Here is a 14,211-nt window from a genome sequence, read left to right as displayed (position 1 = left end):
TGCTCTTAGCTGAGAGACTGTGGCCAGGGGAAAAGGCACTCAGAGGATAGTGGGCTGCAGGAGAACCCAAGGAGGGGCTGCCCCACGAAGAGTCCTTTCACCAACTAGGTGTAGTGTTTTAAGCACTGACCAGTCACTGGCGGCATGCTCAGCACTCTGGGGGCTACAGATCTGCCTTTAAGGGTGTGGTCTTCCTGGTGAGCCAGTACTCACAGGTAAAGAGAGGTAACTTAGAGGCCAGGGTCTTCTGTGAGTGGTGCAGACCGAGGTCCCTGAAATTTCAGGGAGAGGTCAGAATAAGGTCAGCTGGAGTTGTCACAGTCAGGGTCCTGAGAAGGTGTGGCTTGAGTTGGGGGGTTCATGACCTTATTGTTAGAAGAGGTGTTAGAGAGAATGCCTGGTCCAAAATCCTTCATTTTACAGTTGGGAAAACAGAGGGCCGGGAAGCCCATAAGAGGGGAAGCGTGGGGTCCACTCTGAATGGGGCATGGACACTGAGCTTGGGTTGGGAAGAAGCAAGTTCAGGGCAGATATTGAAAGGTGACTGAGTAAAAGTGTCATTTTAGGGATGTGAATCTGGCAGCTTTGGTAGCAAGATGAATGTGAGGTGGGGGTGCTGGGGAGGGGGGAAGCAGGGCCCTCACCTGGGGCTGTCCGCTCCTAACCTGAGCAGGAGACAGCGGAGCAGCGTGGCAAAGGGAAGGTGCTGAGTAAGGTGGGCTCGAAGCTGGAGGTCATTGTGGAGCCCCCTGCCAAGGGAAGAGGTCATGGAATCATAAGACCCCTGGCCCTGGAAACGTCGCTCATCTAGCTTCCCCTCGAGCATTTCTAGTTGGTATGTCCTATGGAAGTAGAAACTCAGGTAAGGCTTAGATGGTCCTGGGCTCAGCTGAGTGTTGCTGAAGGAATGAGCAGACATACAGGCCGACAGTTATCCCTGGCATCTTGGGCCCTTGGTTCGTGGGAGAACAGCTGTGGTCATCTAGAGAGCCTGTCTGGGCCTGGAGAAGTACCACAGAGGAGGTTATTTAGCTGGTTGATAACCAGGCAGAGATCTTCTCTGCACCATTTTAGGCTCTCACCTGAAGACTTCCAGAGATGGAAGACTCACTGCTCTTCCTTCTCTCTCCTACCAGGTGGAGCATTCTGTTTTTGGATAGCTCTGATTATTAAGGACTTTTTTTCTTCTGTTGCTTTGAACCTGGAGTATTCCATGGTATATTATATCTCCTGCCCCCTAACCTGTACCCTCCCTCTTTTCCTTCTTTCCTCCTCTCAGGCCCAGGTGGCTTTTCTCCAAGGGGAGAGAAAGGGGCAGGAGAACCTTAAGACGGACTTGGTGCGACGGATCAAAATGTTAGAGTTTGCACTGAAGCAAGAACGGTGGGTGAGCTTCTCCCACACACCCTGGGCTCTTTGGCAGAATCTTAGAGCTGGAGGGAGCTGGGAGGGCCTCCAGCTCAGCCATAGTCTGGCTTTGCCAGAAGTAGGTCTGGGGCTTCAGGGGGAGAGCAGTTCTGAAAAAGTGTGGAGGGCCCATCTTGAGTACACAGCCTGACCAAGTTAACAGTAGCACCAAAGCCATTGGCCCACTTGTGGCCAAGGGCACAAGGAGAGGAGACAATAGAAAGCCATGCTTCCAAAGGGCTTTTGGTTCACTTGGGAAGCCCGGACACTGACACATGAAACAACTAGAGGGTTTTCTAGAAAACCACATGGAAGAAGAAATAGTAGTAATCTGGGCACATGTGCAGGGGACACATGGCCCTCAGGAGCCATCTTGCTTCCAGACCTCCTCATGTTACATCTCCAAAGGAATGCTCTGCACTTCCCACACACTTTCTTCAAGCTGGGCCAAGAGTCTGGTTGGGCCTTAGAGGCCTCGTTTTATAGGGCAGGAAACTGATGTGATCTGCCCAGGTGCCAGAGCCAAATTCCAGCCAAGGCTCCTTGCCAGCAAAGCCAGTGTCCTCTTGCTCCACCCGGCCCGTCTCAGCAGCCCTGCCTTCCCAGAAGGAAAGGGAGGCTGCTGAGTGGGGGAGCTGAGCCTGCCGTCACCTGCCCAGACAGGATGGCGGCCCAAAGAGGGAGGGAGGCAGAGTAGTTCAGGGGAAATTCCTGGCCCCAGCCCTGTCATGAATGCTGGGCTCTCTTTACCTCCTTTGGGTCCTGCTCCTGTTGGACAATCTGGGGAAGCCCAGGCATGGCCATATGCCTTCCCACAATCATGTGTGGGAGTACAGGAAATGAAATATGAAGGAAATGGCAAATAAAATAGAATAATAAATAGAAAATAAAATAGAAGGTTTTTCTTTTTTTATTATATATATATATTTTTTTATTAATTTGTTTACTTTTAGTTTACAAGATTCATTACCACAACTCCTTGAGTTTCAACTTTTCTTCCCCCCACCCCCACCACCACCATGGTGGCATACAATCAAGTATAGTATCTGCAGATACTTTCACATTAGGCATTAGTCAGGTTATAAAGAAGGATTGTAACAGATAGAATGAAGAATGGGAAAGAGGAAACAAAACCAAACAAGAAGACGAAAAAGGGCAGGTCGTTTGCTTCAGTCGCAGTTCTTTCTCTGGATGTAAACATCTCTCTCCATCATAAGCCTTTTGGGTTTGACTTTTGTCTCTGGATTGCTGAGAAGTGTACAGTTTATCAAAGTTGGTTGTCACACATACATTTTGTCTGTAATTGTGTACAAATTCCTTCTGGCTCTACTCTTCTCAGCATCAGTTCGTATAAGCCTCTCCAGGTAAATATGAAGTCCATCTGCTCCTCATTTCTTATTGTACAATAGTATTCTATAACATGCATATATCACAACTTGTTCAGCCATTCCCCAATTGATGGGCACCCCCTTAATTTCTAATTCTTTGCTACCACAAAAAGAGCTGCTATAAATATTTTTGTGCATGGGTCTTTTCCCCCACTTCTATGATCTCTTTGGGATACAACCCTAGAAGTGGTATTGCTGGGTCAAAGGGTATGAAATTATTTATAGCCTTTTGGGCATAATTCCAGATTGTTCTCCAGAAAGGTTGGATCAGTTCACAACTCCACCAGCAATGCATTAGTGTTCCAATTTGCCTGCGTCCTCTCCAGCATTTGTCATTTTCCTGTTTTGTCATCTTAGCCAATCTGACTGGTGAGATGTGGTACCTCAGAGTTGTTTTGATTTGCATTTCTCTAATCAGTAGTGATTTAGAGCATTTCTTCATGTGCTTATAGATATCTTTAATTTCTTTCTCTGAAAACTGCCTGTTCATATCCTTTGACCATTTATCAATTGGGGAATGACTTGTATTCTTATAAATTTGACTCAATTCTCTGTATATTTTAGAAATGAGTCCTTTATCAGAGACATAGGTTGTAAAAATTCTTTCCCAATTTCCTACCTCCCTCTTAATCTTGGTTACATTGGCTTTGTTTGTACAGAAGCTTTTCAATTTAATGTAATCAGAATTATTCATTTTGCATTTTATAATGCTCTCTAATTCTTGTTTAGTCATAAAGTCTTTCCCTCTCCACAAGTCTGACAGGTAAACTATTACTTGTTTTACGAGACTGCTTATAGTATCAACCTTTATACCTAGATTGTGCACCCATTTAGACTTGATTTTGGTATATGGTGTAATGGTCTATGCCCAGTTTCTGCCATACTGTATTCCAGTTTTCCCAGCAGTTTTTGTCAGATAGTGAATTCTTATCCCAAAAACTGGGGTCTTGGGGTTTATCAAACAATAGATTACTATAGCCATTGACTGCTTAATCTCTTGTGCCTAATCTGTTCCATTGATCCTCTACTCTATTCCTCAGCCAGTACCAAGCAGTTTTGATGACTGCTGTTTTATAATACAGATTGAAATATGTTATAGCTAGTCCACCTTCCCTAGCATTTCTTTTCATTAATTCCCTTGATATTCTGGACCATTTATTCTTCCAAATGAATTTTGTTACTATTTTTTCTAGCTCTATAAAGTAGTTTTTTGGTAAATTGATTGGTATGGCACTAAATATATAATTTAATTTAGGTAAAATTGTCATTTTTATTATATTAGCTCGACCCAGCCACGAGCAATTGATATTTTTTCAATTAGTTAGATCCCTGCCAGGTCATAGAACCCCTGAAATCAATCCATGGCACCCCAAGTTAAAACCCTTTATCTGTACTGTACATCCTCTTGAGGGAAACTAAAGCCCAGAGAAGTCTGGGGACTTGTCCAAGGTCACACAGATACCAAGGCCTCAGACACTACATCTGATATTTTCTCCACTGCACATCTGCCTTCCAGCAGCTTGGCCCAGTGGCTCTTCAAAGTTCCTCCCTGCTCTCAAGTCTGAATTAGTCCCTTGTTTCTCAAACTCTTTGGTGTCAGGACCCCTTTACACTCATAAAAGTTATTGAGGACCCCCTCCCCAAGGGCTTTTGTTTATGTAGGTTATATGGATATTTGCCATATCAGAAACTAAAAGCACATTAGTATACATAGAATGGGTTCTGTGAGTGACTGGGGACCTTCACTGTCAGCCTCCTTTTCTTCCAGAGCCAAGTATCACAAACTGAAGTTTGGGACGGACTCAAACCAAGGAGAGAAGAAGTCAGACACGCTGGAGCAAGGTGTGAGGAGTTGGCCCCTGGATGGAGCTGCGGGGGGGGTTGTTGGTGGGTGGCCTGCGGGTGGCCCAGCTGCTGTCAGGGCCATCACCTTAGTCTCTCTCTCTCTCTCTCTCTCTGGTCAGTCCCCAATGGGCCTGTGGAGCCCGTGTCCCTGGAGAGCAGCCAGCTGGTGTGGAAGGAAGGCCGGCAGCTGCTCCGACAGTAAGTGTGGCATGGGGCGCGGGGCGCTGTTGGAAGGCCTCTGAAGAGCTTGAGGGATCCTTGGTGGTACTCATCATCCCTGGCGCGGACCCTGCTCTGAAAGCCAAGTAGCTTTTTTTGGATCCTGCCTTTTGGGCTGAGGGAGGGGAAGCAGAAAGGAAATGGGAGCCCTGGGAGGAAGGAGGAATTGGCGGCCCTTGCTTTTGGGGAGCTCCCCCTTTGCTTAGCACCCTTCCCTGTGGAAAGTCCCCTGCCCTCCCTTCTCTGGCTTTGCCTTAGGTGCAGAGCTTCTGGACTCTAGGGCTTTCCCTCAAACCACTTCCCTTCCCTCTTTCCTCAAAGGTACTTGGAGGAGGTGGGCTACACAGACACCATCTTGGATATGCGTTCGAAGCGTGTGCGCTCCCTGCTAGGCCGCTCCGTGGAGCTGAATGGCGCAGCTGAGCCTGGTGATGGCAGCCCTGGAGGGCTTCCTGCAGGGGAGTCGGTGTTGGCGAAGCAGATCGAAGAACAGATCAAGAGGTGAGGGCTGCCCACTCTGCCCTTCTGACTGGATTTTGGCCTGGGTCCATGCCTTCCTATTCAGTAGCCTGATGGCTGCTTGTACCGAGCTTCCGACACCCAGTAGGAGAGGAGCATTTGTTAAGCACCTACTATGTGCTAGTCATGGCTGTGCGCTTGAAAAATGTTACCTCATTTCATCTCTGGTAGACATGTTGTGGTGTTTCTGTGGGCATTTGAATTCCTGGGTTTATCATACGTTATGTGTGGGGATTGAACTCTTTTTTTTATTTATTAATTTATTTTTAGTTTCCATAAATTTAAAATTTTCTTTCCCTCCTTTCCCCATTCTTCCACAAGGGCATGCAGTCTGATATGGGCTCTACACATACATCCCTATTAAACACATTTTCACATTAGTCTAGTTGCATAGAAGAATTATAATGAGTGGGAGAGACCTTGAGAAAGAAAAAACAAAACGCAACAAAACAAAAAAAAATCGTCTGCTTTACTCTGCATTCCGACTCCATAATTTTTTCTCTGGATGTTGGGATGGCATTTCCATCATGAGTCCTTTGTTGAGAAGGGCTAAGCCTATCAAAGTCAGTCATCACACACTGTGACTGTTACTGTGTAGAGGGTTCTGGTTCTGCTTACTTTTCTCAGCATCAGTTCATGTAAGTCCAAGATTTTCTGAAATCTGCCTGCTCATCATTTCTTATGTCACAATAGCATTCCATTACATTCATCTTCCACAATTTAGGGATTGAACTCTTGCAGAGAGTGTTCTCTGCTCACAGTGTCAGGTCAGAAGGTCACTGTGTTTAGGCATAGGCTTAGAACTGTCAAACCTGGCTGGGACTCAGGGTGCCCCTAAGGGCAGTCATTGGAAAGGTGGGTCTGGCTCAGGAGGTGGCTGGGTGGCTAGAGTGCAGGGCCAGGCGACCCTCGGGGGATGTTACAGCCAGCTCAGGGTCACCCGATGAGAACCGAGCCTGAGACTCTGCTCTGGCTATGGATCTTTTGGGCTCCTATGGACCCCACCCCTTCCCCCTTTATGTCTCACACAGGAATGCTGCAGGGAAGGAAGGTGTGGAGCGGCTGGGAGGCTCTGTGTTGGAGAAGATACCATTCCTGCAGAATTGTGAAGATGAAGACAGTGATGAGGAGGAGGAGCTGGACAGCTTGCAGCCCAAGAAGCAGCGGGTCAAGGTGGGACTACCGAGGCCAGCCCCTGGGAGGGCTGCTGCCCAGGCAGTGACCTTGCAGCCCAGTCGAGCCTCCTGCCAAGCAGGTGGAGATGGGGAGCAAAGGGCACTTCCCGGACCCCTCTTCTGCTCTGGCAGCTGATAGCGACAGGCATAGAGGCTGGCCCACTCTGTGCCTCCCAAAGATAGAGAAGGAGTGGGGCCATCTCTTTGCCCTCAGCTAATTTAGTGTCTGGCAGGGAGATAAGAGACAAACAGAGGAGGGGAGGGTTTGTGTGGGGGGCACAGAGCCAGAGTGAGAAGAGAGGAGGAGGGAGATGCAGGTGGCTCTGTCTTCTCAGATCCAGGGCCCTGGATTTGAATCTTGGCTTTTCTGCTGACTAGCTTCATGACCTTGAGCAGACGAGGTCTGCTTCCTGGCTTGGGGTTTCTTCTTTGGAGTAATGAGGGAGTCTGACTCAGAAGATGACTGAGGGGCCTTTTGATTAATTTTGTGGTTGGTATATTTGAGGGAGCAGGGTTAGATGAAGCTGGCTAGGTGGGTTCAGGCAGAAGGGCCTTAAGTGCCAGGCTCAGGATCAGACCTGATCAGGAGGTGGTGGGTAGTTCTGTCTTTGGCAAGAGGAGTCTGGGCCTTGTCCAGGAGCTGCTTGGTCAGCAGTGGGGGAGTCGGGTCCTCTCCTGCAATCCCCTGGCCGGGCATCAGCCCTCCGTGTCTCATCTACTGCTCCCTCAGTTATCGTCAAAGCCTCTGGCCCCAGAAATGGATGATGAGGAGGAAGATGATGAGGATTCTGAGGATGCCATCAATGAGTTTGATTTTCTGGGCTCTGGGGAGGATGGAGAAGGGCCCGCTGCCGCTCGGCGCTCCGGGGATGGCACTGAGCTGGGTAAGCAGAGGGGCCACTCCCAGCTCCCTGCATGTCACCAGCCTGGCCTAGCAGCACCTCTGCCTCCCAGCCAGCAGCTGCTTCCTGCCCAGGCAGGCAGGCTTCCTGAAGGGGAAGCTTCCTCTGGAGGCTGTGAGGAAGCCTGTAGGCTTGACCTCTGCCCTCGCAGATAGCCATGGTCTAGGGTAGGGAGAAGAGGGAGGATGGGATGAGGTGAGGCTGAACCCTTCTTCCTCACTTCTTGCTTGGTGACACACCTGCCCCCCAGCTCTGCCTCTGATCCCGTGGGTGGGGGACCTTGCCACTGACCTCCAGCTTCCTACCACATTCAGGGCCCCAGGAGGTAAAGGAGCACATGCTCCTGTCTCCTCCCTGGAGTGGGGCAAAGGGAGGGAGAGGGGTGCCCCTGAGGGGACCAGCAGCTCAATTCCCTTGTGGTTTTCCTGTCCCCCCACCCCGGGCAGAGAGTCGGAGGGTGAAGCTACAGGGCATGCTGGCTGATCTTCGAGATGTAGATGGGCTGCCCCCAAAAGGGACCGGGCCCCCCCCTGGCACGCCACAGCCTCGGCCCCATGACGGTGAGGATCCTGGGCTCCCATGGCCCTGCTGGCCAGGCATTCGCCCTCCTGCCTTTGGAAACGGGCGGGGGCTGGCACTAGGGAAGGGACTTGGAGGGGGGTAGATGTCAGCTCATTATTAGAAGCATTTGAACTGATAGTAGAGCCTTCTAGTACTCAGACGTTCTGGGCATGGTAGTGAGCTTCTTGTCATTGGAGGGCTTCCAGCAGAGGCAGGTGGATCAGCAATGAGAGGTGCTTGCTGGGGGTTGGCTTAGGGAGACAGTGCCAGGGAGCAGGGAGAGTGTAGCTCCTGCCTCTCGGCCTCAGCCCAGTCTGGAGGGGCCGTGTGCTCCAGGGCCTGCACTGTGAGCCGGTTATGCTTCCCAGGTTCCCTTGGTTTCTCCTCTGACGTCTTCATCATGGACACAATTGGGGGCGGGGAGGTGAGCCTGGGGGACTTGGCCGACCTCACCGTCAGCAACGACAACGACCTCAGCTGTGATGTGAGTGTGGGGCCTGCCTTCCCCGAGCACCCGAGGGACTAAAGGAGGTGGTGGCCCCTAGACTTGGGACCATGGAGGCCTCTTTCCGATTCTGAACCAGGGAGGGGACCTAGGCCTGTGATCCTGGCAAAGTCCCTTCTCCTAGGCTTCAGTTTTGTCATCTGTAAGATGAGGGGGTTGGATTAGATAGCCCCGAGATTTCCCTTGTCCTGGAGGGGTGGGAAGGTGTGTGAAGAGTGGAAGCCAGGAAGAGGTAGCACAGGATGGACAGCATTGGGAAGAGGTGTAGGTTTGGGTAGGAAGATGATCCTCAGATGCTGGCAGAGGGAGTGAGCCGGGAGCCTGGGGCTGAGTGGCCACAGAGACAGGGACAGGCTATAGGCAGGAGCTGTGAAGGACATCCTCTGCCCAAAGCAGAGTGGGCTGATCTTCTAAGGAGTGAGCTTCAGAGAGAAGCTTGGCAGAGATGCTTGGTCCTCTGGTCCATGAATCTGATTTGGAAAGACCCTGATAACTATTTTAGTAGAATTGGTTTCCTGGGGGCTTGGCAACCCATGATTGTGGTCTGAGCTGAGCCTGCTGGGTCACTTGAGTTTGGGGGAATCTGAACTATATTTGAACAACAGCCCATGGGGTGTCTGTACTCAGGCTAGCCCCACTGGGGAGGGCCGTTGGCTGGCCTGGGCCAGCCCAGAGGATCAGCATCTCTTGAGTTTCTGTCTCCCCAAGACTGCGCTTGACACCCCAGCCTCCCCCCCCAGATGTGTATTCATGGGTGTGGTTTCCTTTCTAATGTTCTCTTCTAAGCCTTGGGAGGAGGGGCCCATGGAGGTGTGTGCCATGGAGAAGGAGAAGGCTCCTTGCTTTCTCAGCGAGGAGTAGACTTGGATGACCTCTGACATGAGGGTTCTCTCAGCCTGACCAGGTTGAGGAAGATGTGTGGCTGTCTGGGCTCCAGGTGTCTTTGCTGCTCTTGGGCATACATGCCCCCAGTGGTGTGGAAGAGGGTGTGCATGGGGGCAGCACAGACAGACGCCTTGTCTCTCCTCCCCCCAGCTCTCTGACAGCAAGGAGGCCTTCAAGAAGGCCTGGAACCCCAAATTCACCCTCCGCTCCCACTATGACGGCATCCGCTCGCTGGCCTTCCATCACACTGAGTCGGCCCTGCTCACGGCCTCCGAGGACGGCACAGTGAAGCTTTGGAACCTGCAAAAGACAGTGACAGCCAAGAAGTGATTGGGGGTCTTGGGAAGGGATGGTGGGGGCCCTGGGAGCACCACGGCCTGTCTTCCGACCCCCCCATGTCCTCTCTTCTGTGCAGGAATGCCGCTCTGGATGTGGAGCCCATCCATGCCTTCCGGGCCCACAGGTGGGCAAAGGGTTCATAGTATGTTTGCTGTGAGGCCACTGGGGGGCGCCACAGAGCCCTGGGCCTGAAGTCAGGCAGCCAACCTCAGACCCTCATTAAGAGCTTTGGGACCCTGGGCAAGTCTCTACACAGCTGCCTGCCTCCCTCCCAAAGTTGGGAGGATGAAATGAGAGTGTTTGCAAAGCGTTTAGTCTGGTGCCTGGCATACAGTAGGCACTCCGGACACATTAGGATTCTTGTTACTGCCCTCAGAAGTGGGCAGGGTGAGCAGGGCTCATGCCAGGGTCCCTGCAGATGAGAATAATGTACCCTGGGAGGATAGCAGAAGGTGTCATTGGAGGGCTGGGGCCAGGGACTCTGTGGCCCAGCTTGAGGCTGCCACGGGGCTCAGTGCCTCATGCTGAGGGTGGCCTGGGGTCAGGTCCCTCCTGAGCTGCCAGACATGGCTCATCTCTTACATCCCTCCTGATCTAGGGGCCCTGTGTTGGCAGTGACCATGGGCAGTCACAGCGAGCATTGCTACAGTGGGGGAGCAGATGCCCGCATTCACTGCTGGAGGATCCCAGACCTCAATATGGACCCGTACGATGGCTATGGTGAGGACGGCCCTCCCTGGCCTTTTCTCCTATAGACTATAGGGCATCCAGCTTAGATTGCCTTGTGCCCCCAGAGCCCCTTCCCAGGGACCCACCCCAGTTATGGATTAACCAGACCCCTCCTATGTGCTGTTCCTTTTTGAGACCAAAGTCTGTCTGTGAAGGCCTTTGAGGCTGAGCCAGAGGGATGTTCATATGCCATAAGTGGTGGGACTAGGCAGCTCTGCTTACTTGAACGTGCTGCCCTCAGGCCCTCCATCATTGATTGGGAGGAGCGGAGGTGAGCCTGACCTTGGGTCCCTCTGACACTTGGCATTTTCTCCTTCTGGGTTGGACCTAGACCCTGGTGTGCTGAGCAGTGTCCTGGAGGGCCATGGGGATGCCGTATGGGGCCTCGCCTTCAGCCCTACTTCGCACCGTCTGGCCTCCTGTTCTGCAGATGGCACCATTCGCATTTGGGACCCCAGTGGCAACAGCCCCACTTGCCTGTGCACTTTCCACACAGCTGGTGGTGAGTGCGGTTGGAAGTGGAGGGAAAGGGAAAGTCCTGGGGAGTCAAACCTCTGATCAGAGGGGGCTTAGAGGTGATTGGTTCCTGCCTTCCAGCCTTAATCTCTCTCTTTCCTTCACACTGGGGCAGACGGAACAAGCTTGTCCTCCCCCCTTTCCTGCTCTCCAGGGGCCGAGCCAGGCCTCAAACCCTTCGCTCTCCAGATGCCGCCATAACCTGCCAGGGGAGCGAGGGCAGCGGGAGGAGGTGTTGCACAGCTTTCTCCCTCTCTCACCTTGAACAGAACACGGGATCCCCACCTCTGTGGCCTTCACCAGCACAGAGCCAGCCCAGGCCGTCGCTTCCTTCCGCTCAGGTGACACGGTCCTTTACGACCTGGAGACTGGCAGCGCCCTTCTCACACTGGAGTCCCGAGGGAGCAGTGGTGAGCTGGGATCCCTGGGGGCAGGAGGCAGGAAAGGGCAATCACAGAATGGTGCAGCTGAGAGGGTCCAAGTCAAGTGTCCCCTCCCCCTGGGAGGAAGGTACTGTTCTTATCCCCATTTGACAGATGGGGAGCTGAGGCAGGTTAGGCAGTATGCCCCCGTAATCCTGTGTGTCTGGAGCTGGCTTCCAGCCCTGCTGGTCATACTAAATGGGACTGCACATTTAGTGCACTTTCAGCAGCTGTCCTTGCTCCATTGCACAGATTGCTGGATGGGAAGTTTCAGAAGTAAAAGCCACCTTAGCATCTATCCAATTGTCTCATTTTACAGATCGGGGAAGACTGGGGCCTGATACTAGGCCTGAACACAGACATGGATGGGGTTAGCTGGTTGATTTCCAGCCCTGTTCTTTTTTGCTCTTCACTCATTCTGCCCCTCTTAGGTCCCACACAGATCAACCAGGTGGTGAGCCACCCCAGCCAGCCCCTTACCATCACTGCCCATGATGACAGAGGCATCCGATTTCTAGACAATAGGACAGGTAGGAATGGATGGCACGTGTCCCTGTCCTGACAGCTCCCCTCACCTCTTCTTGTACCCCCTTTCCTGGCCAGACCCTGAGATAGGTATATGGACAGGGAGGTGATGAGGGGCAGCCCCATATTTGAACTTGCTCTTACTTGAATAGGTAAATCTGTGCATTCTATGGTCGCTCACCTTGATGCGGTGACCTGCTTGGCTGTTGACCCGAACGGTGTGTTCCTGATGTCTGGAAGTAAGTCCTCCACTTCTCTGCCCATCCCTGTCCCTCATATGTTCCCTGTCCTAGGAGGCAGGACAGCAAACTCTGTGGGAGCAGTGAAAGCAGCCTGGCCAGGAAAGAGGGGCTCATTTTGGGCATAGGGGTAAGATTTGCTGAGTAGAACAATCAGGGGGAAGTTGCTGGTGCAAGGCAGAAGGATTTGATCTAGGGGAATTGGGGAAGGACCTGAGCAAAGTTAGAGGAAGGAAGCTGGAGCTGGGTCTCAGGAGGGTCAAGAGTGGGGAAGCAAGGGAATAACGATCATGGGGACTGGATGGCACTGAGGAGGGGGTGCCCTGCTCTAGTACCAGCTCTGGCCAAGGCTGGGGCCAGCACTGTGCTTTGGGCCTGGAGCAGGAGACATCTGTGCACAGGGAGGCAGGCTGGAGGTTAAAACTCTGGTAAATGGCTTCTTCCCCGCTAAGGCCATGACTGCTCCCTCCGCCTCTGGAGCCTGGACAATAAGACCTGTGTGCAGGAGATCACAGCACACCGTAAGAAACACGAGGAAGCCATTCATGCTGTGGCCTGCCATCCCAGCAAGGCGCTCATTGCGAGCGCCGGGGCCGATGCCCTGGCCAAGGTGTTCGTATGACACCCCGTGTCACGCCCTGCCACCTCCCCCTTCTTCCCTGAGGAAGGGCGGGGAGGGGCAGGGGGCTGGAAGAGGTGAGTGGGTCAAGATGCCATGGTGGCTGTGCCCTTTAGATGTGACTTTGGGCATGCCTGCATCAGGCCTCTACAGTTTGGGGTGGGGGGTGTCGTGGCTTCAAATTCCTCTGGTCTAATGTTGTATGCAGGTGGGGATTGTGGGAGGTGATCATTAGGTGGGGTTAGGTCTCTAGTTAGCCCAACCATGTGTCTCCTCTTGTCCAGCCAGTGATTTTCTCCACGTCTAGACCTGGGGGAGCAAGATGCCTCAGCTCCCTGAGCCTCATGGTGCTAGTGGCCTGTGGGGCTGGCCCTCTCCTCTGTCACTTTCCCCATTTCTGTTGGGGTTGAAGATGGGAGCCATTCTCTCCAGCCAGTAGGGACCTGATGTTTCCCCACCCCTTCAGGAATTTGTTCCTTTTCTCCCCTCCCTTCTCTACTGGGGCCTGGACCTGTGTCCAGAGCTGTCCATTGGCCTTGGAGCCACAGTAATCAGGCTTACTGTAGGGGGTGGGGAAGATGAGAGGTGCAGCTCCTGTTCTTAGAACTCTGTCTGCCTCACTGTCCCCTCTTCTGGGGTAGCTGAGATGGACCGGAGGAGTTGGGGCAGGGCTCTGGGGGGAACATGTGGGAATACTCCCCTGGTCTATGGTCAGTTTAGAGGAAGGAATGGGGGGTGTAGACTGAGGGTTGGGGGGACCAGGACCATATTCTTGGGTCACCACAGCTTCCCCCTGACAGGGGCTGCCCTTGTCCCTCTCTCCAAGGCATAGAAACACACACTGCAGACACTAGCTTCTCCCCTGCCCTGGAGAGCCAGGGGCCCATGGGGAGGAGAGGAACGGCTCCTTGGCTCTAAGGAGGAACATTGGGTGGGGGTGTTGAAGCCCTTCTTTCCCCCAACCCCGTTTTCACACTGTATATTGTGTATAAATCAATACGATTTTAAATGGCAGCGCAGACATCCCCTCCCCCTTCTCCCCAGACACCCTCCTCTGGTTGTTATCACTGTGTGATAGTCTCTGTCGGTCTGTCCCCTGTCCCCAGTCAGGGTTCCTAAGCTTTTCTTTGTATATTTATTTCACTCTCAATTTCAGCTCTACCCCAATCCTTGGCCCAATCCTCTTCCTCCCTTCCCCCAATTGTATGTGAAAATCTGCCTCAATAAAACCTTTGGAATAAGACCGGTTGTCATTTGGAATTGGGAGTGGGAGATGTTGGGCACTATATTGAGGGCCTGGGATTTGTGGGGGGAGGGGCCCCCTATGGCTTCAGAGTTGACTGAGCCTTTGGTGAAAGGGAGAAGGCAGACCTGGAGGGAGGTGTTTGTAACTTGGTAGAGGCTGGGGTGGGAGGA

General features: G+C 52.4%; 1 protein-coding gene across 2 annotated transcripts; it reads left to right on the top strand.

Annotated features, from left to right (window-relative positions):
- The first annotated feature begins 649 nt into the window (after positions 1–649).
- Positions 650–14,038, top strand: STRN4 (striatin 4). Of its 2 annotated transcripts, none has more exons than XM_069089093.1 (17): positions 650–1,383; positions 4,564–4,637; positions 4,760–4,838; positions 5,181–5,360; positions 6,410–6,551; positions 7,284–7,437; positions 7,902–8,015; positions 8,385–8,500; positions 9,557–9,732; positions 9,822–9,869; positions 10,344–10,465; positions 10,806–10,976; positions 11,260–11,400; positions 11,844–11,942; positions 12,090–12,176; positions 12,629–12,872; positions 13,084–14,038. In XM_069089093.1, exons 1-16 carry the CDS (start codon positions 845–847, stop codon positions 12,796–12,798), a joined length of 2,412 nt encoding a protein of 803 aa, XP_068945194.1. In that variant the 5' UTR covers positions 650–844; the 3' UTR covers positions 12,799–12,872; positions 13,084–14,038. The 2 variants fall into 2 exon arrangements, with proteins under 2 accessions (XP_068945194.1, XP_068945193.1); XM_069089092.1 differs by having other exon boundaries at positions 651–1,383; positions 13,080–14,038.
- Positions 14,039–14,211: the final 173 nt, after the last annotated feature.

This window comes from Petaurus breviceps, unplaced genomic scaffold, assembly GCF_028583685.1.
Source record: "Petaurus breviceps papuanus isolate PSGF00001 unplaced genomic scaffold, PetGlider_PUasm1.0 185, whole genome shotgun sequence".
Lineage (NCBI taxonomy): Eukaryota > Metazoa > Chordata > Mammalia > Diprotodontia > Petauridae > Petaurus > Petaurus breviceps.
This window is presented reverse-complemented; position numbering and strand designations above follow the sequence as displayed.